Source organism: Doryrhamphus excisus, linkage group LG8, assembly GCF_037039965.1.
Source record: "Doryrhamphus excisus strain RoL-2023G ecotype Guam linkage group LG8, RoL_Dexc_Guam_v1.1, whole genome shotgun sequence".
Classification (NCBI taxonomy): Eukaryota; Metazoa; Chordata; class Actinopteri; order Syngnathiformes; family Syngnathidae; genus Doryrhamphus; species Doryrhamphus excisus.
Genome location: NC_136364.1, coordinates 17,428,647 through 17,455,134, shown reverse-complemented (window position 1 = coordinate 17,455,134; position 26,488 = coordinate 17,428,647). Strand labels below are relative to the sequence as shown.

General features: G+C 39.9%; 1 protein-coding gene across 5 annotated transcripts; it reads right to left on the bottom strand.

The window, feature by feature from the left end:
• Positions 1-197: 197 nt before the first annotated feature.
• Positions 198-26,226, bottom strand: zbbx (zinc finger, B-box domain containing). Of its 5 annotated transcripts, none has more exons than XM_078792932.1 (9): positions 26,016-26,226; positions 25,479-25,592; positions 19,569-19,656; positions 18,583-18,634; positions 17,890-17,999; positions 12,993-13,203; positions 10,071-10,230; positions 6,398-6,498; positions 198-1,349 (listed from the first exon to the last, which is right to left on the bottom strand). In XM_078792932.1, exons 1-9 carry the CDS (start codon positions 26,078-26,080, stop codon positions 1,144-1,146), a joined length of 1,107 nt encoding a protein of 368 aa, XP_078649058.1. In that variant the 5' UTR covers positions 26,081-26,226; the 3' UTR covers positions 198-1,143. The 5 variants fall into 5 exon arrangements, with proteins under 5 accessions (XP_078649058.1, XP_078649057.1, XP_078649059.1 ...); XM_078792931.1 differs by having other exon boundaries at positions 18,583-18,637; positions 26,016-26,225; XM_078792933.1 differs by lacking the exon at positions 198-1,349 and adding an exon at positions 4,632-4,832 and having other exon boundaries at positions 18,583-18,637; positions 26,016-26,202.
• Positions 26,227-26,488: the final 262 nt, after the last annotated feature.

Here is a 26,488-nt window from a genome sequence, read left to right as displayed (position 1 = left end):
GCTCCAGCACCAACCGCGACCCTCATGAGGATAAGCAGTAGAAAATGAATGAATGAATGTTAAAAACTAATCTTATCAAGGTTAGATTGTGTTAATGTGCTAATGTTAAAAAAACAAGAAAAGTTTGAATGCCATGCATACGTACATGCTATGCACATAACCGTCATTTATGTTCCATTTTTAATGAAACATACGATGGAATCATTATAGGTCATTAGGGATAAATTACAGTACTTTAATAGAAGTACTTTGTTCTTTTCCTTTACAGGACTTGCACCGTTAACACCTCCCGCCTTGGCTCCGCTTTTGATGAATAATGAAAGTAATAAGGTTGTGAAGCAACAAATCAGGTCAGCTACAACAATAAAGTCTACTTTATGTCGTCTGGGAAAGATGTCCTCTCAAACTAATAAAATGTCTTATGGTAAAACTGTTATTAGGGTAGAATCTCTAAGGTTGAACGCAATCCATTTCAGGACTCAAATTCGATTCTCTCCCAGTTCATCATCACATGCAGGAAAATCCAAGCTGTCACTGAACATGTCACATTCACTATCTGGTACATCCTAGGCAGGGAGAATATTACATAATAATAATAAGAATAATTCGATAACATTTCCAAGCCACATACCTGTTGAAATGTCTTCCTCCTTCTCCATCTTTCCACTGTCCAAAGCTAATGTCTGCCTTTCAAGAAGTGTGACGGAAGTGAGTTAACACTTGGTGTAGAGGACATAAAGTCTGTAGCATCATCACATGTTAAAGATGAACTGGAGTCGTGTTTATTCACAGGGATGTGACTAACCACAGTTGTGCTGGACAGAAGTAGTTTCAAAGATGGTGGAGATGAATTTGTGCTGGAAGATTTTGGTGATAAAGCTGACCAGAGCAAAAGGAGAGACTCCTGGTGGGATTGGTTTGGGGTTTCTAGATTGCTTGTTGGTGATTGGGAACATGTCAGTGATGGGATTGGTTCACGGAGTAACTTGAGATAATTGTAACATCTATGGGAGGACTGGTGATCTTGAGCCTTTTTGTAATGGCTTCAATAGGCAGGCATTGGGCAGTAAACTGCAGGTAGAATTTAAAGAAAAAAATGGTGTAAAGGGAGAGATATGCTCATATGGGATTAGCCAAGAAAGATCAGGAAGAAGACGAAAGAGAAGTTGGGGAGGTGTTTGGGATCTCAGTTCGATGATGTGGAAATAATGGAGAGTGTGGGGAACCACACTGGCGTTTTGATTTGTGGATTGTGGGAAAGGAAGTGGACATCTGTGGCTTTGAGGATGAAGTTGAAGTGTTTGCAGTCTCAGCACTGGAGTATGATGGCTTATTCTTCATGGCCAACACTGTATAAAGGAAACAAAATTAGCGTATTGGTTGATTATGTGATCACATGATGTAAAAATCGCATGAATAATAAATAAAAACCACCACGCATGCACATTAAATTATATTGTGGCCGGAAAAACTCATTAATTCATGTTCTACCGCTTATGCTCACAAGGGTCGCGGGCGTGCTGGTGCCTATCCCAGCTGTCTTCGGGCGAGAGGCGGGGTACACACTGGACTGGTGGCCAGCCAATCACAGGGCACATATAGACAAACAACCATTCACACTCACATTCATACCTATGGACAATTTGGAGTCGCCTATTAACATAGCATGTTTTTGGAGAAAACCCACACATGCAAACATGCAAACTCCACACAGAGATGGCCGAGGGTGGGATTGAACTGGGATCTCCTAGCTGTGAGGTCTGCGCGCTAACCACTCGACCACCGTGCAGCCCTGTTGCAGCAAAAGCAAGGCCGGGAATAAAGAAAGAAAACAAAGCTGGTTGATGACATCACCATGTGGACATATGGTGGAATGAACATGGTGGCGATGTTGCTATGAGATGTAGCTCTTAGTCGTACAGGGCCGCTTCCTGTGTCTGGAGGTCAGAGTGACAAATAATTTTTTTTGAAATGTTAAACATTGGTTAATTTATTTCAATGTTTCATTGCATGTGCTGTTTGTTTACTGCAAAACTTCCCTGGGAAGTATTTATAATAACGTCTGCTTATTGACTGCAGTTCATTCCAAAAGTAATAAACCCTAATAGGGGAACAAGTGGAATTCTTCATTTACATTCTTCATCTTCATTATGCACTGTGGCTCCTCCGGTATTGCACAAACAGAATATTTTTTGTATTCAAAACAAAACACATACAGTCATACCTACAGTTATGTGCCCTTTTCTTCTTGGCTTGATTATCTGTACATGTGACTGAAGTGACAGATGCATGTGATGAACATAGATAACAGAGATTAAAATTAATTTCTGCCTGTATAAATGAGCTGACGCCTCTGTACAAGTATATTCTACAGCTGTATTCTACTGCTTGTTTGGTTCATATTCCACCAAAGTTGCCTTGAAGGGTGAAAACGGTGGCAAAGAACTCCATTAAAATGTTGAACTTAATCATTTCTTACAAAAAAAAATACAATTTCATGTCTCAAAGTCTCAAGGGCAACCAATCCCTTTACTTATGTTTTTGTGAGCTTGGTAAAAATGCCTAGATTACAAACCTTTTACGACCTTTACAAAATCATGTTACATTCAAGCAAAAGAAAAGTGGACCTCGGACAGACCTTTGTCTGGATGGCTTTATAGGCTTCTCTATACAGACCCTGACCTATTAATATTTTTTTGTGTGCTTGGAATTGAATGGGTGCATTTTCTGTTCACCTGTTATGGATTGATAGTTGTCTTATTTTCTTGCAGCTTTTTTGGTCAAAGCACTCAGGAAACGCACCAATTACAGTTGGTGGAACTTTGATTTGTTTATGTCCAAAATGCACGCAAATATTTTGCCATGGTCAGTGTACATTTCCTGCTTAGCTGACAATGCCACTTGTGCAGCATCAAGTGTACCTAATGTTGTGGCCAGTCAAGAGTAAATATATAATGAGCATTTTCCTTCAACATGGTACAGTGAAGAAAATAAGTATTTGAACACCCTGCTATTTTGCTATTTCTCCCACTTAGAAATCATGGAGGGGTCTGAAATTTTCATCGTAGGTGCATGTCCACTGTGAGAGAGATAAACTAAAAAGAAAAATCCAGAAATCACAATGCATGATTTTTTAACAATTTATTTGTGTGATACAGCTGCAAATAAGTATTTGAACACCTGTGTATCATCTAGAATTCTGACCCTGAAAGACCTGTTAGTCTGCCCATTAGAAGTCCACCTGCACTCCATGTATCATCCTGAATCAGATGCACCTGTTTGAGGTCGTTAGCTGCATAAAGACACCTGTCCACCCCATACAATCAGTAAGACTTTAACTTGTAACATGGCGAAGACCAAAGAGCTGTCCAAAGACACCAGAGACAAAATTGTACACCTCCACAAGGCTGGAAAGGGCTACGGAGCAATTACCAAGCAGCTTGGTGAAAAAAGGTCCACTGTTGGAGCTATCATTAGAAAATGGAAGAAGCTAAACATGACGGTCAATCTCAATCGGAGTGGAGCCCCATGCAAGATATCACCTCGTGGGGTCTCAATGATTCTAAGAAAGGTGAGGAATCAGCCCAGAACTACACGACAGGACTTGGTCAATGACCTGAAAAGAGCTGGGACCACCGTTTCCAAGGTTACTGTAGGTAATACACTAAGACGTCATGATGTGAAATCATGCATGGCACGAAAGGTTCCCCTGCTTAAACCAGCACATGTCAAGGCCCGTCTTAAGTTTGCATATGACCATTTGGATGATACAGAGGAGTCATGGGAGAAAGTTTTATGGTCAGATGAGACCAAAATAGAACTTTTTGGTCATAATTCCAATAAGCGTGTTTGGAGGAAGAAGAATGAAGAGTACAATCCGAAGAACACCATCCCTACTGTGAAGCATGGGGGTGGTAGCATCATGCTTTGGGGGTGTTTTTCTGCACATGGGACAGGACGAGTGCACTGCATTAAAGAGAGGATGACTGGGGCCGTGTATTGTGAGATTTTGGGGAACAACCTCCTTCCCTCTGTCAGAGCATTGAAGATGGGTCGTGGCTGGGTCTTCCAACACGACAACGACCCGAAGCACACAGCCAGGAAAACCAAGGAGTGGCTCCGTAAGAAGCATATCAAGGTTCTAGCATGGCCCAGCCAGTCTCCAGACCTGAACCCAATCGAAAATCTTTGGAGGGAGCTCAAACTCCGTGTTTCTCAGCGACAGCCCAGAAACCTGACTGATCTAGAGAAGATCTGTGTGGAGGAGTGGGCCAAGATCCCTCCTGCAGTGTGTGCAAACCTGGTGAAAAACTACAGGAAACGTTTGACCTCTGTAATAGCAAACAAAGGCTACTGTACCAAATATTAACATTCATTTTCTCAGGTGTTCAAATACTTATTTGCAGCTGTATCACACAAATAAATTGTTAAAAAATCATGCATTGTGATTTCTGGATTTTTCTTTTTAGTTTATCTCTCTCACAGTGGACATGCACCTACGATGAAAATTTCAGACTCCTCCATGATTTCTAAGTGGGAGAAATAGCAAAATAGCAGGGTGTTCAAATACTTATTTTCTTCACTGTATATGTTTTATATATATATTTCAATACGGATAATGACGAAATGTTTCATACTCTTATCCAGCAAAAATGCATTATCCATAAAGGATACTCGTTTATAACAAGTATCTGGCTCATCCCTAGAAAAATCAGATACATGATGTGTTGCTAGTAATTTTGAGGACCTTTTTCTGGTTGAGGTGGATGCAGTCTCTTGCCGTCGGGAAGCTGCACTCTTGTCTTTTTTCTTCTTGTGTCACTTGACCGTGGCTGAAACCAGATACAACATTGGCAATTGAGAACTTCTGGCTGTGGTTCTGGTTACACTGGCGAGAGGGCTTGACTTATCCTTTTGTGGTGTTCACCAACCATAAGTATTTGGCCTACATCCACTCCCCCCATGGGCTCAATTCCTGGCGCCAGGTACATTGGGAACCCGTCACCCTGGGTCCCGCATTAAGAAGCTAAATGCCCTACCCCGCATTTTCTCTGGTGGTGGAGTCAGCGCCACCAGACAAGCACTACCAGGTTTAGATGGCGAGCCTTCACTTTTCTTCCGTCCCTCTTGTTGCTCAATACTCATTAGCCTTCCATATAAACTCAAGTCCCTTCCTTCATCCTTGACCCTTTGGACACTCAATTGCTGGGCCATTGAACTACTGCCCTATACTATATGCCCTGGAACCCCTAGTACCTGGCTTTCTTTTGTATAATTAATGAATGCACTGCTTTCTATTTTGATTTGTTGCACATTATAATATACGGTACCGCCACAGCTTCATTTTTACTCTCACTCCCAGAGCCAAAATTTAGATATTCTTGAGTCTAGCCCAGATCTTGTAATTATCCTTATTTAGTACTTAAGTATACTTCAATAAGACAACGTACACGCATCTGTGTTGTCCATGCCCACAGACTTCTGGGAGTTAAGCGCTAGGTAGAGACACAGACAACAACTGGTTCTATTCACCAATCATTCTGACATTATTTTATAGCTATTTTTTATTTCTTCTCGCTACGTCGAATCTCGTTCTTGTGTATATTGTTCACTTTATGCTGTTTGAGGAGTTGATACTGGGAAATCATTTTTTTTTTATGCTACCGCTTTTTGAGTCTACTTTTCCTGCTTGTTTCGTCCCAGCGGCGCTTTGTGAAATATTTCCAGCCTTGCTTTGTAGACGTTTTTATCGACAGGATCATTTTGAATTGTATATGTATATCCCTGCTATAGAAAATATATTATGACGCAGGATTAAGGTGGATAAAACCTTGCTGATCTGCATGAGTTCAGGATTGGAGTGAATCTTGATGGATGAGATAAAAGAGACATTTGACAGCCTTTAGCGTCCTAAGGCTCCGGGAGCAATAACCCTGGCCTAACTGTCTCCTAACAGCTACCGCTGGGGGCCAAACACATAGGACACTCCTCTGACTGACGACTGACAGGCCATAAGCATCAGACAGGCATGCAGACCCAAACCCCCACTGCCCTGTCTACCTTGTCCATCTTCTTACCCAGGCAAAGTGCAACCTGTCAGGCATGAGTCGTCCCCGACATGCCTCTGCCCACACAATCAGAGCCTGTGATTATACATTAGTCTGTTACAGATGGACAGGCGGGCACAATGCATCAAACCCACTCAGGAGATAACGTTCTGTGTTTAAACTCTAATGCATTTCTATTTATGTGTGTGGGTCATCTGTCAAGCCCATTACACCCTTAAATGTTTGTTTAGTTTGAGCACTCATTTGGGTATAAGCAGCACAAAGAACAAGTGCATATAACTGTTATTACTGTACATTAATGGGGCATAAAAATGGGGGGAGTTCATTACCTGTTAAGCTGCTTGCCTGTTCCTCTTCATTGCTTGCATCATTCATAGGTTTCAAAGCTGTACAGAAGGCCAATAATGGATGACTATCCTCAAATGGGGTTCTGGAAAGTACAAATTAAATCAAAATGTGTTTAAATAATTATTGCACACTTTCTGTCAATTTTATAAACTTAATTTCCCTTCTCATCTCTCACTGTGTTTGTCTACTATGTGATATATTTCACTGGAAGGGCTGATCCCAACAACTAGTGACTTATAAAGGAAAATCTTGAAAATTATCAGGGGTGCCCAAACTTTTTCGTACCACTGTATAAAGAAAACAATGAAAATCCAGGGAAATATAGCTGGAATACGTGCAGATGATTCTGGAAGATATACAGTAGAATGTTTTCTGTGCGGGTTATTGTGTGTAGTTGCTCTATAGGAGCCTACAACTCAATACAAACGACCTAATAGTCAGCATAATAGGTCCTCTTTAAGTTAATGTACGCATGGACACAGAAAATTAATTTTAGGGTTAACTATTCACATTTACAGCTCACCCTTGTCCTTCAAACTGCCTCGCTTTACATTTCCAGTCAACTTCGTTTCTCTAAGCAGGGCAAAGTGCAAGGCCGGTGAGAGCACCATCTAACCGCAATGTGAAATATTGCCCATTCTGTGTATCCACTTCTTCAGCCTTTACTCTGCACAGGCATGCCAATGTATCTATTATTTGTCTTTGTAATTAATGGACTCGGTATGTGATATTTAATCGCTGTCCCTCTTGTCATCACTGTGCTTCATCTTTCACTTTTCCATTATCCATACAAGACACCGTTGCCTGGAGACTCACTGTCTGCATCGGTTCAATGAATTTATAATTCAAACGGAGGGGCGAAAGACGATATGTTGGTTGGTTGTATTTTTCGTCTTGGACAATATAATCAATTAATAAAATGTGATTAATTCCCAAATGGTTTGTTACAAAGTGAGCATGACATCAGCTATGATATGCATATATAGACCTGATCCAAGTCCTAAAACCACTTGAAAAATTGCAAAATTATGCATTTTGCCAGGGGGCATCAAACATGGGACATTGAAAGGTGGACTGAGGGCCCTCGTCTATGTGGTAACGTTCGCTTGACTAAAGACTTCTTCGGGTAGAATAACATCACTCTTTTGGACCATCCCACGTGCTCCCCTGATTTAAATCCCATAGAGAACATTTGGAGATGGATGGCAAAGGAAGTTTACAAAAATGGTCATCAGTTTCAGACATCAAGCATGCCCAAACCAATTTTTGAAGTGTTTAACAAGAATGGTGGAGCTACTCATTACTGAGTCCAGCTGATAATTTTGTTTTGTTCTTGTCTTAAAACAGCCTATTTCAATTTGTTGTAAAATCCTTTTTCAAAGTGCTTTTTGTCACACTCCCACTTTTGCATATTGTAGCTGTACTTAAAACCTCATTAAGATTCAAACAAAATCGAAATTCTAGCTATTTTAAGATTTTGATCAATCTGTATTAACTCCACTTATCAGCATTATTTGTCATTTGAAGCAGGACTTCGACAAAGATGAGTCTCCCATTTTATTAGAAGTCATACTGTATTGGGTATTTAGCATCATGGGTTTTTAAACTAATTAATGGTCTATGATGGGAGGACTGCCAACAAAATGCTATTTAATAGACACTGTTGACGTTGTGACTGTAACTTTGCTCAGGTAAAGTGTCAAGCAGCAGCAGTGAAAGAGGGTAATCCAAAATGTAGATCATTTAGAGGTCATCTCTGATTTATGATCAAGCCAAGTTGCGGAATTATACATGAGACGGTGTGATTCATTATTTCATCAGGACTGCAGGCTGCAGGGATCTGTGAGGATCATCGGTTGGAAGCAGGTTCCACAGAACTGCAGGGTATTGTGTCAAAAAATATATATAGTCACTCATTGGATTCTAATTTCATGGCTTCACTATATTCATTAATAAATAATGCGACTATGTAGTTGAATCTGGCTTATTATTAGTGAAAACATGTGCATTTTTAAGCTAATATTACATATTTTCAAGTATAAAAATGGCTAAATGAACTAAAATACAAATATAAAACATTCAAAAGATGCATTGAAAGACAGGATGTAGTATTCCACACTGGTCACTCGGTGTCAAGGATTCGAAAGATCTCACAATAGGCACAATAATCCTTCATAAAACTCATGAGTAATCTTGATTCAAAGAAATCTTGGATGGACACCTCACTACAATATTTTTGGAAGGTTTAATATTTTTGATATAACTTGTCTAAAAAAAAATAGTAATAATACATGACTTCCTTGAAAAAGATCACAAAGAGTAGGGTGGATTTCGTTTTCAAAGATTACATTGGTGCAGTCAAGATGAGACCTCGGGCTGTACAGATTTTCTTTAAAAGGTTCAGTGCCTTGATCACAGATACTTTGACTCTGGCATTGATTGAGGAAGGTGCTCACTAACCTCACCTGCACTGCCCGGCAAATTCCCATAATCAGCCTGACAATCCTCCAAGTCACTGGACTGGTGGTGTTTACGACTCTAATACCCCTCTCCACTTCAGTGACATCTATAAAACATCTCACACTCTGTCCTTCCTTCACTCTCAGCAACTTGTTAAAATTCAGCATCTCACTCTTTTTCTGCCAGCCAGCCAGCCAGTCAGTCTCTCCGTCTCTTCATTAAGCTCTGCCTCCATCATGGCTGCGGGCTTATTGCACACTAGATTGGCTCCCTGCTCTGTTCCTCAGCTAAAGGCTGGTGCAGCTAAGGACTTAGAGCAGTCCAGCTCAGGAAGTCGGTGGGCCTTCAAGTGGACTCAAGCGCTCCTCACATCTGGCCCAGTCTCCGGTGGGCTACTCTCTCAAAAGGAGTCACTTAGAGAAAGAAAAAGTTGCAATTATGGAAGCCACGCCTGTTTTACAATTAGAGTTGACTGTTGGGAAAGGCAGATGCAGTGGAAACAAATGAGAAAAAAACGGGTGAGAGGTTTGCTCAATGAAGCTGACGGGAAATTAACCTAACATCTTTTTGGTTATTGGGGAAAGCCGAGTAAAACAGACCATGCAAATTATAAACGCAAAGACCCAAAAATCAGGTGTAATGAACTGTCCATGATGGAATAAAACACAGATAATAAAGCATTCAACGACTCAAGTTTTATTTAAAATTGCAACATAATCCTGCATTTACATACAGTAAATGTTCAAATGAAGTCAGACAAAAATATTTGTTGTTATAATAACATAAATCACACTAACCGTGATACTAAATTAAGTCAAGGTCCAATCTGTCTTCTTGTATTTGTTCTCTGAATATAGAAACTTTATACCATATAGAGACTATACTGTCAGTGGCTGGAATCTCTCATCTCTGTTCATGCAGTCATTGGCCGGTCTACATGTCAATCATTACACTTTATCGCCCTTGGCTCCAGTAGACCTGTTTACAGTAGCACATAAGTGGAAGTCACTGTTTTATAATTGTTGCTTTTTTTATGACTCAAGGCTATATTGGATACTTCCTTTGGGCTTAGTCTTTGTCAAAGCACATCAGGAGAACTGAAAGTGACTAATAATAAAATAAATAATAGAAACAGTAAGGTATTTGTTGTCTTGACAACAGCACAAGTAAAACTTTGTATGTTAAAACTTATACCTGCGATGCTTCTTGAGAAGCAACCTGTCCATGTAGGTGAGTCTGCTTTCCGGGAACTCCACCTTGATGGGTACCTTGTCATTTCCCCAGCTTTCCCTTTGTCCTTCATGGCCTCTCTCTAGAGGAAAGTCAGCCTGGACTGCTACACCAGGCATTGATACTGGAAGAGAATCAACAATGAAGTTGGGTTAGAAGAAATTGAAAAGAAAAAAAGCCAAGCTGAAGGAATGTGTCACACAAAAGTAGGATAGGAAACAAACAACTTTTTCCTCAAGTGAGAAAACACCTTTTCATTGCACCTTAAGTGCGAAAACACAGACAGACAGCAGTCGGATGCATAAGGAATAAGAACGAGATGTATACAATACAACACCAAGAGTACAGATGGAGGTAAGAAAAACGATATGATTGCTCTCCACACTTTTGAAGTCCACAGTGGCAGCTTTAAATTGGACCTGAGAGCCAGTGGCTTGACAGAAATAATTAGGGCTGAAGGGGCTGGCAGTAATTTGCAGAATAAAGCGAATGAGGAGAGGGACAGAGTTTGTCCTAGCGGTAAGGCAGAGAAAATGGGAGGCCAAATAAAAAGCACAAACACCTCGACACACAGAACCTCGACTAACATCACTAATAGCACAAACTGGCAGACAAACCGCTCTGCTGCACATGCAGACCCGCAACTTGAAAGGCTTAAAAAATGGCCTGATGCAGAGGTACAAATACATTCACACATGGTGGAGGGGCCAACCCATAACACTTCTCTCATTATTTCAATATGCAACCACCATGGATTATTTTTCTTACTGCAATGATAAGCACTTTCCGGAAGGCCTCTCAACACATCACAGTACAGGCCAGGAGAGGAGCAGCACTCAAGACTTGGCGAAAATGAAAGGAGCGAGAATGTCAAGTTGATGTAGCAAGAAAGACGTAAATAAATGCTATATAAATGCTATATATTATCACAAACAGTGTGAAAAACAAAGTTTAAATACAAGTTTCCGCATTGTGCATTGTGTTTTGTAACAAGAACAGCCTTTTCAATTATGGATGCTCTTCTTGGTTATCACTGAAGTGTAATAATTTCACCATTTTCATGAGTTACACCTACAGTACTTAAGTTTCCCAATTTCCAAGGTAGCGGGGGTTAATTATTTCAAGTTGATGTAAATATTTTCATAAGGATGCTTGCATTTTCTCTCCAGCTGTTTCATATGTAATTTGCATCTTAATTATAGAAAAATGTAAACTTGTGCCAAAAGTTAAGCCACTGGAACATATTCATTTTGTTTCCATTGTTTCTAATAAAACAATAATTCATTCAAAATTGGAACAAACCAAAGTCAAGAAGTATTCAGGAATTAATAATGCTCTGAGGATCCACCTGAATGACAAAATTGTATTTTTCGTATTTTGAAAAAATGTCACTGATGTTGTTATAACTTGCATACTATTATAATTTTACATATTGGTCTCTTTGCAATAAGGTACACAAACACACAGTAGTTACTGAGGAAGTAGTGAATAACTAATGAGTAGTGGTTAGGTTAGGTAGATGCGTTACTCATTAACTTCTGTATTTTGTGTACCTTATAGTAAAGTGTTACCTACTGCCTTTAAAGCTGGATAAGCTATTCAATAAAAACCTATAACTATAGCATTTCCTCTATGACATGCACATTTAAAGTGAACCTTTTAAGCTTTTTCCAGTTTTCTGACCTATAAATGTAGTTAGAATGTTGTATTCTTGTGTTAAACGCTGCCAAAGTTTCAGATAATGAGGTTTTCGCATTTGAAAGTGAGCCCTGAAAGAAGTTTGGAATGACTAAAAACGCTAAATTTTCAGAGAGCGTTGCAAAACTCTTCCTTTGTGTTCCAGATGAGCGGGCTTCCTTATGGGCATGGCTGTAGGCGAGATACACTCTCTGCCCTCCCCCAAACTCTGCTTCCCCCGCACTCCCAAAAGCTCTGCTTCTTTGCTTACTTTGCTCGCAAAGTGTTTTTAGGTGTCAGGGAAAGCCACATTTGTTTATAAATCCTAAAGACACCACCATCTGACACAAGTGGTTAGAGTTCCTGATTCCCTACCAGCAAAATAAATCAATTGTAATCTGTCAACAGCATTTCACACTGGACTGTTTGGTAAACATGGGTCAGTATGCATCTGGACTAGCCGACAATCTTTCTCAAGTCTGACATCTTTCCAACGTTACTTGGTTGTGTCAAAGAGTCGGAAGAGCAAGCACTTTTGTGTAAGTCATGGAGCAAAATCAGTTCTCTGTGTAGCAATATAGAGTTTGCATACAGGGAGCGGGGTTGCTAATTGCCATTTCCCACTACAATTAGTGGTTCTATCAGAGTTTTTTTTTTTTTTTTAACGGTGGTCCTGCAAAAAATGTGCATTCACCACATTGCTGATGCTATAGAAAACGTAACGCTAAAATTCTTACATATGGCTTTATGTTAAAAGCAGACATTTTAAAAAGATAAATCGGCGTATCAACTCCGATAGCTTTTATCAACCTCTGTCAAGTTGGGTTCGCAGCTAGTGGGCAAAACACTGGAAGTCCTTCTAAGAACTCGGGAGTGACCAACCACAGCTGAGTGGGTGTTCCTGGAGACGGGCCGTAAGTGGAATAAATCAAAACAGACTGTTTTCACAGGAAGCACGAAATTCAAAGAAATACAGCTGGAATAGGGCCGAGAAATGAGCATAAAAAGCCCTCTTTTTCAGGTTCCGACCCAAACGGTTTGTTTAATTTACTCTACCTCCGGCGGTCCTCTTGGTACACCCTCTCCGCTTTTATTGGATAATTTTATGATGACCATGGTTCTGGGTAAGCTCCATTTGTAAAGTGTCTTGAGAATTTGTGTTTGTATGTCATGATATACAAGTGAAATAAATATTATGGCATTTCTTACCTGTTTGTGTCCACGTAGTTACTTGTTCTCCAGCACTAATAGATCTCTCTTTTCTCCACTGTTTGAGAGCATCCTGGAAAGATCTTGCGGACGACTCCTCATCATACTCTCCACCAAGAAGACAATCTTGAAAAGCTTTTTTCACATTCATATCGGGTTCTTTCTTAGTCATTTCCACCCTTTTGTCTTGTCCATAACCTCCAACAAATATCTGCAGTAATAAAAAAAGAGGTGCACTCAAATAAAAAACAAGCCAAAATATAATGTATCTAGTACTGTAACATTATTGTAAAACAAATACAAATTAAATGACAGTCCCAAAAAACATTTTGTGATGTAGCATTGTGGACAATTTAATCTGTGTACTGCCACCACATAGCTGGATAATTAGGAGTTGAAGAAAACAAATAGAAGGGACAGTTAATGAGCTTTTTCAAGGCTGTGTGTATGCAATTGCCAATTTGAGCAGAAGTAAATACTTAATTGTCTCAACATATTTTTATGGGAGCTCAGTTAACTGTACAATCCTAGCATGATCAAAACTAAAAGTTAGGGGGATCCTCACGGCAATAGACGTAACACGGTGCCATGTTTTGCTTTGTTCAATATTGAAATAATATAATAATTGATGACATTGAGCCTACATGTTTTGGGGAGAACCTTAAGAGCTAAGAATCAGCAATCAGATCAGGCATGGTTAGGGTGAACTGTTTGGGGGTGGGGGGCTTTCAATATCAGTGCAGACCTGAGAGCATTTATGAATTTATCGTACTCAGCATGCAATTCGACTCTTGAATACGCTTCTATGCTTCACTGCTCTCCATTTTGTTGCACTTCGCTGGTTTCAGTTTTCAGTTCAGTCTGTAGAGTTCAGATAAATAAATAGATCTGTTTCTCAATACTATATCAATTCGGGCGAGCAATTCAATTGGAAATTGTGCTAAATGTAGGTTAACCCTACTAACTGTAGGCTACCTGTACTGAATAATTTCAAAGGTGTATTTAGACATTTAAGACATGTACTAAGGCATTTGCATTTGATGAAATGGATGAGAAATTCAATTCTTTTGTGAAGAACTGCCAATGAGTTTGAATGTTTATCCACATTATCCTTGTTCCGTGGTATAAATAATACATTCTCAAACCGGGTACCGCGAGGGTTCCGCATTTGTATGACCGCTCTGGAGTGCATCAGTCGCATCAGTCAAAAAATTGTCATAAAGATGAAGTAAACATTATAGTAGTACTATATATTACATTTATTTAGAAATGTCACAAAATTCATTTAATCTGGAAAAGCAAGTGTGACGGAGTAGCTATCATCGCATGCACCGTTGCTACGGTTCCCCCCATGTGACACAGCAGCACGCTAAGGGTGCACACTCCAGTGTGTTCCAGCCTGTCTCAAATTCCATCCATAGCATTATATTCCAATAAAAATACATTCAGAACTTGACACCACAAGGCAACAACAAATATATTTTGTTGGTCACATACCAAACAGCTCAGGTATATCCATACTAATGATAAAATAGGAAGCAGACTTCTTGAATGTTGATGTTGGTTAGCTTCTCTGAACCGCAGGAAAAACTCATTATTCTGTTTCATTAAGCACAACTGACCACACACAGAATGAGGTTAACCAACATGAAAACTATTCATCTGTTGTTGAAGATGTCAAGAACGAACCACACACACAAATAGGTGCACAACCATGGAGGTTTTTTTGTTTGTTTTTTAACTCAGTGGTTAACTTTTTGGTTTAGACTGGCAACTAAATATTGCAATTACTCTTAGTAAGGGTTTCATGATGGCAACAGTTTGACCCTGGAAGAGATTATTATTTTCATTTTCTATGCGAGTTATCCTCACTAGAGTGTACACTGGAGCCTATCCCAGATGACTTCAGAAAGGCGGGGTACACGCTGGACTGGTCGCCAACCAATCGCAGGCCACATATAAAAACAACCATCCACACACACACATTCATACCTATGTACAATTTGGAGTCGCCAATTAATTTAACATGCATGTTTTTGGAAAGTGGAAAGAAACCGGAGTACCTGGAGAACATGCAAACTCCACACAGAGATGCCCAAGTGGAGATTCGAACCCAGGTCTTCTTCATCTCCTGCCTATGAAGCCAATATGGCAACCACTCGGAAACTATAGTCAGATCAGGTACATCATTCTGAAATTAATATTCTTTTTGACTTCCTTTCTCTTCTTCTGTGCCCTTCGCTCTCATTCTTTCCAACACAAATGACACAGGATTAGCTAAAGAGCGAGAGATGCATGCGTCAGCAGCATGTGTATAATCCCTAGCCTTTGTACACTGCCAAAATACACAGTTGAGCGTGATTGAATAAGAGTAGAGATGTGTGCACTTCAAAATGAAGTGGGCGTCTACCGCAGTACCGCAAAGCAACTTAAATGAGAAACCCAGTCTGACCTGCCACTGACAGACTGACGCTGCCAACCAATGGTCTCACTAATTCTTCACAAAAAGACCAGAGCATTCCTTGGACGTCCCCATGCTGCTTTTTAGTGAAGCTTGTGGTCATCTTTTGCAGTTTCACAATGTTTTGCTGTCATCATGATGTCAGTCCCCTGTCACAAGACCTATAAATGTTTATTTTATAAAATTGATATTTTAGGCGTTTCTCAGAAATGACTTCTATCAAGAGCTCAGAATTTCACCGAACACAGTTCAAGCATCTTGAATGAATGGTTGTCGAGAAAATACACACTTGTATAGAAGGATTTTTTTTCCATTATTACAAAGGTTATCTGTGTGGATACAAGATTTATACCGTTTACTATGAATAGGGGCTAAAAGCTGGATATATTTCCTGTCTTGGAAACCCAACGTTGACAAATAAACTTTGACAGAAGTGCTTAAATGCTAAATTGAGTCAGACAGTGTGTGTGTGTTCGAGAGAGAGAGAGAGAGAGAAAAAAAACCATATGTCTGAATTAATCTTCAAGTCTGCTTTTTTTTTAAGTGTTATTGCATCAGCATCTAAAATGACAGGGCATATAGAGGCAAGGTGACATTGCAAGCATTGTTTACACATTTACACAATTGTACACTTTCAACTTTTGCAAATTTAGGATTGGATTTTGTTCGGATTATATGTTTGGCCTCCAAGAACATCTACTATGTATTCATTTTTTGGATTTAGTGTAGCTGTCATTGTGCATTTACTTCATATGTTCCTTTTCACTGATATACCTGTGAGTGTGTATGTCGCACACATCGGCAGTGTAGAGGCAAGCCTACACAAGTATAACACTGCCTTGTAATGGTCCCATAAAGCTGGCCCTTATTTTCCTCTCTCAGGCCTGAGGATGAATTACAGCCACTCTCCAGGGATTGGGCATGCTATCAGGCAACAAGCAGCACATCACTGCACTGCCATGCTACAGGAAATTAGTTCCCAGTTTTGTGTGAATGCAGCGCATGCATCTCAAAAGTGTAGTCTATGAGTTAAAACCAGTTGCTCTGGTGGGCGGTGGTGATAACAAAAGGACAATTACCGAAAGCAAGGCAAAGCTGTATCTATTATTTCTAAAAATAATAATTTTACTGTGTATACTGTCAATTTTACATTCCCATACTTCTTACACACAGGTGTATTGGCATATGCAGAATTGTGTAAGGTGGTTATGAAGTGAAGTCAGAAGACAGATGAAGCGCTTTTCCCATTTACAATGCAACTTCGGCATCAACACCAATCTCACTGTGGGTGCTACCCCGTTGAGGTTTGAATATGTCATTGCTGCAGGGAACCCTGTCTTCTGTTGATGTGCTCTGATGAGAGATCACTAGATTATCGATGAGTGGCTCCAGCTAAACTGTTGGCAGCGCAAACACAAACATTGCTCCAACGGCAACAGTAATGTCACAGTAACAGTGAGGCAAAACAAGAAATTAAAACACCAGCGACAGCATGATGGAGATATGCGCATGAAATACTGTATGTCAAAAAGTGCAAGTTGTGAGAATTTATAAAGAAAAAGCGACAAGCGAGTGAGGCATAGGTCATGAGAATGGACAGTATAGTATAAAAAAAAAACTCAATGGGTTATTGAAATTAAAAAAGTGACAGCATTTTATCCCCTTTCTCTTGGAACTCATAACAGCTGTGTGACATACGTTACTTAATAATGATCTAATTCATCTTTATTATGTATTGTGTAAATCTACGAAAAGAACATCAAATGTATTTTTCAGAGAGATGCACGGTAGAAATAATGTCATCAATTCTTACCTTTATGCAATGTATAAACAGGAAATTTCTTTGTGGAAAGACACTTAATGAAATTAAGTAAATTGACGTATCTTCACTTACAGCACATCCTTGCCACATCCAATATGGCGGTGAAATAGACGTAAGTAAAATCAGCGCTATGTATGTATATATGGTTTTTGACAACAGCACTTCCTGTTCCCCAGCATGCTTTGCTGTACTGTTGTTGTAAATAACTGATAAATTACATGTTTAGAGTACACATAGTTGATGGTTATTCTGAATTATTTTTTTGTAGTGTCTTGTCTGTTACTATCAACCTATTAAATTGCTGTGTGATGTTTTTTTTTTACTCTTTAAAGACACTGTGAGTAAGACTGGTAGATAGAATGTTAACCATGCCCACAATTTCTATGGAACTGGTAAATTCTTTGGGAGTGCTGATATTACACTTACACTGTTACTACTAAACATTATTGGTTTGCATTGTCGGGAAAAAAATGATACAGATGTGGGCAGATATTACCTTTAAATGTCAATATCGGGCCAGTAACTAACTTAATCTGGCATGACACCCATATGTATGTCAGAACAATGTGATTGCTACCAGCCAATCAATGACTTGGACATGGGTTTGTTCATACCTGTCCATCACCTGTGGCATCACCCTGTCCTAAGGTTGATCCGCTTAGCTTCTTTTGTCTTGTTGGTTGAGGACAACAGCAGGTTTCACACAACGGTAGATGAGGTGGAACTGGACAGACAGAGACACAGTGATTCAACAATGAGTGTTTCCGGCCATCGAGAGTAAAACGTTTCTGAAATTTTGACCAGGTGGTGGTGTCGAGTCCATTGGCCACATGAAATAGACACATTTGACAAAAGACACCAGCACGGCAACAAACGGCTATAAAAAGTAGCAACTGAGGATAGTAATAATCAGCATCCATGGTTCAACCAGACAAGGTAATGTTAGCACGTGTTTATTTTTTCATTTCTACCCTTGGAGCCTCAAATTGCTTAAAAAATGTGATTGAATATTGAGCGACCAGGAGTGCAATGTAATATTTGCATAGTTGACATACCTTCAAATATTTAAAAATCTAAAACCTTTAAACTGATTTTAATCTGACTTAAATGTATTTATAATGCTCATAAATGTTCTACCTTGCAAGGCAAACTTGTCAGAACAGTGAGGGTTCCTTTTAAATATTAACCTCCATGTGGAGACAAGAAAGATTTTGCTCCCAGGTTATTTAAAAATACAATATTTTGAAGAGCATATCCATTTGAAGCCCTGCAGCTAAAGCCCCATGCCATGGCAGAAAACTACTTACCTGTTAAAGGTTCATCCTTCAGCACTCGAATCTTCACCTTGCCTGCTGACAGTTGCTAGAGACAAGACACAAACCAGTGATAACGATTTGTTGAAGCTTGGAGCAAAACAACTCTGCCGTAAAGGTTGTTTATGCTTGGACATTTTGTCTGTAATTCTTTGTATGGAAAATGTAGCTCATGACTAAATTAAAAACATTGGGAGTTGGTTTGGCCTAACTACTTTGTGTGTACATCTATTGTGATTTCTAGACCAATGTAAAACGATCGATATTTACACTTCAGTTGGGACTGCAGTGGTTTCATTCAAGATGCAACATGGCTGTGTGTCTCTGCTGTCACAATGTAGAGAAGGCTCCCTTAGCTAGCCCTCGCTCTCGTGTTTGATTTACTGTCACGTGACTCAGCAGCGACAGGCAAGCAAACAAAGCAAACCACTACATTACACCAGGTTGCATAAGTCTTTTTCACCAGATTCAAATGTTCGTTTTCAGTCCCGTGCACTTATTGCATTGAGGACATGTGGCACCTTCTCACTCTATTTTGCAGGTTGCAGCTCGATTGCGATACAGTGACAATTACAAACGTTACCGTCGGCTAAATTTATTTTTGCTTCAATCACCTATTGTTTCATCCATGACTACAAATTATCCATTCATTCATTTTCTATCACGCTTATCCTCCCGAGGGTTGTGGGGATATCCTGGAGACTATTCAAGCTGACTTTGGGCGAGCGGCGACTGGTCACTGGATTGGTCGCCATCCAATTGCAGAGCACAACCACTCACACTCAAGACTACAAATTATGCACAATTAAAATGCATCACATTCACACTTAACAAGGCACAATAATGTCCTAGGCAATAGGCATCCTATCCATATGCCATAGCTTGACAAATATGTCCAGAACAATGTACTGGATGGATGTAAAATGAATTAAAATTGTAATATTTTTGGAACAGGTTCCACAAGTAGACAGCAATGTTACCTTTTGTGTTTTCTTGGCGTTAGCAGTTGGAGAACTTCTGTTTAATGACCCACGTTGTCCTGACTTCCACTGAAAAAGTCCTGTATGCCTAAAAAATACAAAAAGGGAGATGTTTTTAGTAATAATGATATAATCATTTTAATAGAATTGTAGTGTAAAATAATCATTTGAATTCCTCTGTTTTTTATATATAACAACGTTATACTGAAGCCATCCAATAATAAATATACCAGTACATCTTACAACTACTACTAATGCGACTTTTTCGGTGCTACATGGTTTTGCACTGTAATGCTACCTTTCTTTGCGCCTTCTTTGTGAAAGGTTTGGTTTTGCAAAATTAGCAAGCTGACTATTTGATTAATGGAGGGAAGTTTTACTTCTTGACATCTCAATGACCCGGGTAGGCTACACAATGACCCATTAATAATGGGCGTTTTCGTGTGTGACCCGGAAAACATCATAAAGACAGCTGGCTCTGGCCACCTGCATTACAGTAGAAAATTTATGTTTGGTTTAAAATGCATAAGAAAGTCAGCAAACATTTTTTTTGACGTTTAGCGTCAGAACCAGTTGCAGGCATCAAAACAGCCACATCTGGCTCCCAAGCCGTGGGTTCTCTACCCCATAGGTCTCCAAATTGAGGGCATCCTTTGTTATTTATTTCTTAGTATCAGTTTAATCTGGATTTGGAAGCCCTGTTCATCTCTCAACCAAAAGGCACCATCATCTGTGTTTCCCCACTTGTCTCACAGGTCTGATCTTTTGTCTCAGGTCAGTAGCGCTTTTGTTCAGATTACACAGAGATAGCTTTGTTTGTTTCATCCTACTTGTGCCAGTTTCAATTCGCTGAAGTTAAGACATAACGGGGAGGCTTGTTTGGGCAATATATCTTGGTAGTTCTTTGATGAGACTTCTTGATGTGGTTTGATCTGCATGCCACCACTCAAGTAAACTGTCCTTTATGTTATTTCAGGCACAGACGCCTTACTAGTTAGTCAAAGAAACAATCAACTTTAACTGCTAAAATCGGAACAAAGTAAATTTTTTTTAAAAGACAAAGCCCAAAACACTTCTAACATCAATTTCAACATTAAAGCACTTTCAGAGACTTTAGTGCAAGCGTTGAATAATGTAGAGAGAACAAATGTCAAGCAGCTGACAAGAAAATCCTTGATTCATCTTCTTAAAACCATGACTTAGCATCAACATGGTGAGGAAGATACAGTGAAAGGCACATACAAAACAAAATTATGTCTTCATTTTTTTGACCTTCTCTGGATTTTACAAAGTACGCAGCCGTGTACGAGCAACCCCACAATTTGTTGTGTCAAACTGTGTCAAATTTCTTTGATATCTGCCCACTGTAGAAACCCTCCCCCTGAGGACTCTAAGTGGGTTTCGAATAGAGGATAAGGGAATCCTAAAGAACCAAATTATAGAATGAGAACCAGATTATTTATTCCTGACAACAATACCTAATACAGACGTCCGGGCTTATCTGCAGTCTCTGTATGCCTACAAGTAAGCAGGTCTTATTACAGCGCAACTGCAAAAACACACCCTTCCTTTCCCTGGACCAATAGCTTTCGCCACTGCCCTTGCTTGAACGTCTTTCATGGTGTTTCTGCTTTCGTTTGTTTGCTGGGGCATCAAGGCATCTTTCCTTTGTTCGCAGGGGCATCAGGTCTTCGCTGGGGCATCAACGCATTTTTCCTTTGCAGGGGCATCAAGGCGTCTGTTCCTTTGCAGGGGCATCAAGGCGTATTTTCCTTTGTTGCAAAGCAAGCTGTCATATGCGGACTCGATGTTTCCACCTTAACTGTCAGTTGTCACATTAGTCCCTTTTTTGTGTGGGTGCGTGTATAAGTATCTTTGTATTTGTGAAACTATGTGTTTGTTTTAGCTTTTATCTTTAGCTAGCAAAATTGAGCAAATACCTTCACCCCTTACAATGCAATAAAATTCTACATCAGTTTGTGGAAGTTGTGGAAATGGATCAGAAAATAAATAGACACAATCAGCATGACATCAATAGTGGTAGCATAAAGTGATATCTCCCACCTACAGAAGCTTGTCAGATTGTGCAGCTCCTCCAGAGTGGCACATCCATACATGCCGTAGCCACGTGGTGTGCTGTGTCAAGTGTGGGAAGGTCATACCAGGAGAACGGCCAATAAATCAAGTAAAATCAGTAAAACAAGTAGGGGAGGCTGTAGAGGGCAACAACCCAGCAGTAGGCTTTAGGACTTGGGTCAGTGATATCTTGCATTGTCGTAGGCCCTGGGTTACTTCTGGTGCATGACAATGCCCGGCCACATGAAGTTTTAGTGTGTCAGCAGTTTTGGTATAGATGCTGTCGACTTCCCCGGACTTGAAATCACCTAGAAACCTTTGGGACTTTATGCATCATTGTATCCACCAACATATCGTGCCAGAGACTAATCAAGAGACGTCTGATTTGGTCCTATGAGACTATTGTGTAATGTTTTTCATTCTTGAAAGAAGCCTTCAGGTCCTTTTTCACAGGATATTTCAAAAATGATTGTTTGTCTTACCCTTCGTTCAAATGTTTGCTTGAACTTTTGACAAATGTTTTAACCCACAAACCCGAAAGTCTTGAACCTAAGGATATAATGGTTTGATACATATATCCATATACATATACAATTTGATACAGATATATATATACACACAAGATGTATTTTTTCAGTCATAAAGATGCAGATGTACCTGATGAAGGCACAAATGCTCAAAATTCTTGCCTGTTACAGAGTGAAAACATGAAAAGAAATCCTCATTTAGATGGCAGTTATTCATGCTCATGCAGCTGAATTATTTATGCTATTGTGAAGGCTGTTTATTTCGAGTTGAGCTGGCAACCTGTTACTGAAAGTCAGACAATATCTGTGTGTGAGGGAGAATGTGTGTGTTTAAATATGACAAGAGTTGCCAGCTCTGTGAAATCCATTGGTGTGCCATGCTGACACCGGGGGTGGGCGTCAGGTAATCACCCTGGTGCCATCGCCCTGGCAACTGACTGTCGCCAAGGGAGACAGCCGAGGCACACCTCTACTGGTGCAGAATGACAAGATGTCCCTTGAGGACATTCCACCTGGAGACACAAAGTGTGTCCGTGTGGGATTTTTTTGTAGACTGTGCATTAAGAAGCAGACAGAATTAAGTCAATAAGCCCAAATTGATGTATATGTTTACTTGTATTCTAAAACATACAATATATACACAAGGCAGTTCCATTTCAAACCATTACTCTGACTGAGTGCTGCAGGCAGAGTGCTACAGATAAAACGTGATCAGCAAACTACAGTTCTCTTCCAGCGGTAGGGTCGAGCATATGAAATGACGTCAACTCAGTGAGCAACCACAACTCGTCGACTACTTGTGAGCTATCTTTGTGGCGCACGAACATCAATTACACATACATTACCATTGGAGCTGCAAGTAATATATTAGTTACAGCAGTCACTTTTATTGCAAATGTTGTTCCGAAATTGAAGACGACGTTCACAAAGGTGGACGGTACACAGGAAATATAAAAGCCAACCATTTACAGCCTTTACGGTCCTGAGTGATGCATATTCAAGCATATTCAAGGGTCAAGTAGCATTCATTCATTCATTCATTCATTTTCTACCGCTTTTCCTCACAAGGGTCACGGGGGTTGCTGGAACCTATCCCAGCTGTCTTTGGGCGATAGGCGGGGTACAGCCAATCACAGGGCACGTATAGACAAACAACCATTCACACTCACATTAATACCTATGGACAATTTGGAGTCGCTAATTAACCTAGCATGTTTTTGGAATGTGGGAGGAAACCGGAGTACCCGGAGAAAACCACACATGCACGGGGAGAACGCCACACAGAGATGGCCGAGGGTGGAATTGAACCCTGGTCTCCTAGCTGACAAGTAGCAGACGATTGTAAATATGTAAATGAACTTTTTGCTTCTTTCGTTCTGCTTTTTCCTGATCTTTTGATCCGCACACTTGATATTCCAGATACCCTTCCTGATGAATACCAATGACGCTTACTATTTGCATTTGCACCAAAGTCCATAATGGTAACCACTACACCACGGTGGCTCTATATACCACGGTGGCTCTATATACCACGGTGGCTCTAAATATGTAAATGAACTACAATATGAAAACACTACATACAACTCTACAAAGAATGTACATTGTTATTTAACTATTAGGGCTCCTGGCTATTCTATCTGCATCAATAGATAAACAGAACAGCAAAGAAAGAGTGAGGGCAAAGTCATTCTCAATGGTACTTTGGGACAAGGCAAAATTGAGCAGATATCTACAAACCTTCAAAGCCTAAAGACAAAGCCGCATTAAAGCAGAGAGTTGGGCAGACCCAATCACAGAAGGATGTACAGCATTTGCCCCAAAGCCATCAGACTGACTTTATTATTGCCTGTGTACTCATCACAAAGTGGTGATACCACACCTCCTTTCAGCAAACTACATTTGTTCAGCTATTCTTTGAGCCTGTATAACTGAATCTGACTCTAATACAAGGATGAGCCATCTATCTACTCAGGGAGCGCTGCAATCTGGGGGACAAGCAAAGAGAAAAACAAAGTGGTGCATGGCACAGATACACAGCAACTGCACAGCTTGAGTATGAATCATAGCTTGAAGACCCGGGGGGGGGGGGGGGGGGGTTGAGCTTGTCAAATACGTACTGCTATTGTTCTGAGGAGAATAGAGAGTTTAAGAAAGGAGCTTATGGGGATTCAAATCCAGGTAGCCTGAACAATGTCATCCAGAAGATCTATAGAAATGTCACTACAAATGTCTACAATGTGTGTCAATCAAAAAAAAAAATATTGAAATATAGTTGGTGAATTACTGTGGTTATGCAATAGATTTAGATTACTATGTATCGTATAGAAAACAGATACATACAGCACCTTACATTTACAGTATTTACATATACAGTATTCCTTCATTTATCGCCGTTAATTGGTTCTGGACTGTGATGAGTGAATTTCTGCAAAATAGCATTCCTTCTTTTTAAATGTCACATTTTCTTAGTTATAGAAAACCTGTTTAAAACCTTCTAAAAACAATTTTTAGCATTATTGGACACAAAATAACAAGCTAACTGGGTAGCTACTTTCACACTTGTACCCGATCACAAAAAAAAACAATCGAGAACATGCATGATTTGAAGTCTTGATCGTAAAATTCAGAGCATGACATGGCGAGGGATAAATGTACTGTATTCTTTTTATTTCTAAGCTGTTGGAAAACATCCATCATCCATGCATGCATGTTAAAAAGGCAGCAGAACTGTTTTGCAAGGTTATCACAGGATTAATACTAAGCAAACACCTTCGAGTGGACACTTGTAATCTCCCACCTCATGTGACCTGCATGCTTTCAGACGGTATGTGGAAACTATAGCATATGTAGGGATACACACACAGTGTACTTATTAGGAATTCCTGCACATTGCCCTAGAAAGAGTATGTATCAAAAGTTACGTGAGGTTATAGATTAGATAGAAATGTTTCTTGCTTTTAGTTTGAGAAGCACTACACTGCATTTCTTATGAAATCTCAAGTAGCCAAATAAAGTACTACCCTCGCAGTAGTGTGCAGTTTGGTTATAAAGTTACCATGGAACACAATCATAACAGTTATTATTTATGGAGTATCTGCATCAAAATAACAGACAGCTGTGCCCACGCCTTCACACAACCTGGGCCCAGTAAAGAAGTAAACACTGCCATATTTCAGTACTGGTTGTCAAAAAGCAATGTTTCTGTGCGCATCATCCATAACCCTTTGTCCATATCGATTCCTGATGTATTAATTAATGTTGGACTGCCATACAGTACATACTGTACTTCCCCACCATCGATACTCACCCCCTTTCGCCTTTCTCTTTTTTCATGCTCTCTTTAAGCTTTTGCAACATTTCTTCCATTGCGTTGCCCTGCTGGGCCAGAGTCACTGTATCCATATGCAGGCCCTGTGGGTTCCTATGGTAACACACAGATATGGAGACGCACACACTGAGTATGAAGTCAATCAATGACAGTCAATCATATAAATGACCCACTCCATCAGATTGGTGAGCCAGGCTCTCATCAATATGTTCAATTCATCTACTGCATTTGCAGATCCCTGTTGCCATGGTGGATCAATATTTTCATCAATTAGTCACCGGAGGAGTGTACCACCAGACTTGCACATCAATTCAGTCAATTACTGGTTGGCAAATGAGAAACTACAGGCGGAAGTTGGACTACATTTCACATTAAGTGAGGGTGAGGGTTGGGGGGGGGCAATGCTTAAGTATCACAGTCTTGATCACAATGTTAATCTTAATTTTTTAACTCTACGCATTAATGTACAGTATAATAAAAGTATTCGGTTATATCAATGATGTTGTCTTCACTTACCTCGGGTAGAACTGTAATGATTTGGATTTATTGGAGGGAAGCGCCACCAAGTCATTTACATTCATGTGTCTTCTTGGACAGGGTGCAAGGGTATTGTTATTATGTCTTTTTAACAAAAAGACTTCTTCTGAAATAAAATGCAACAAAATTACATTAGATTCATGATCACACTGTGTATGTACCTGGTGATTGACCAGTCCTCACATCAGCTAGGATAGGCTCTAAGTGCCTGCAAACCTGAACAGGATAAAGATGGATAGTTAGCGATTTTAATAAAAACATAGTATCCATTTATCCATTTTCTATACCCGCGAAAGGTGGGGTACAACCTGGACTGGTCACCCCCCAATCGCAGCGCACATATAGAGTACATAGAGTACATACATAGAGTTGCAACCTGCGATCCGATCAACATATATCATAAGTTCATTTAAATGACAGATAGTTGTATCATCACAGCAAACAAACACTAA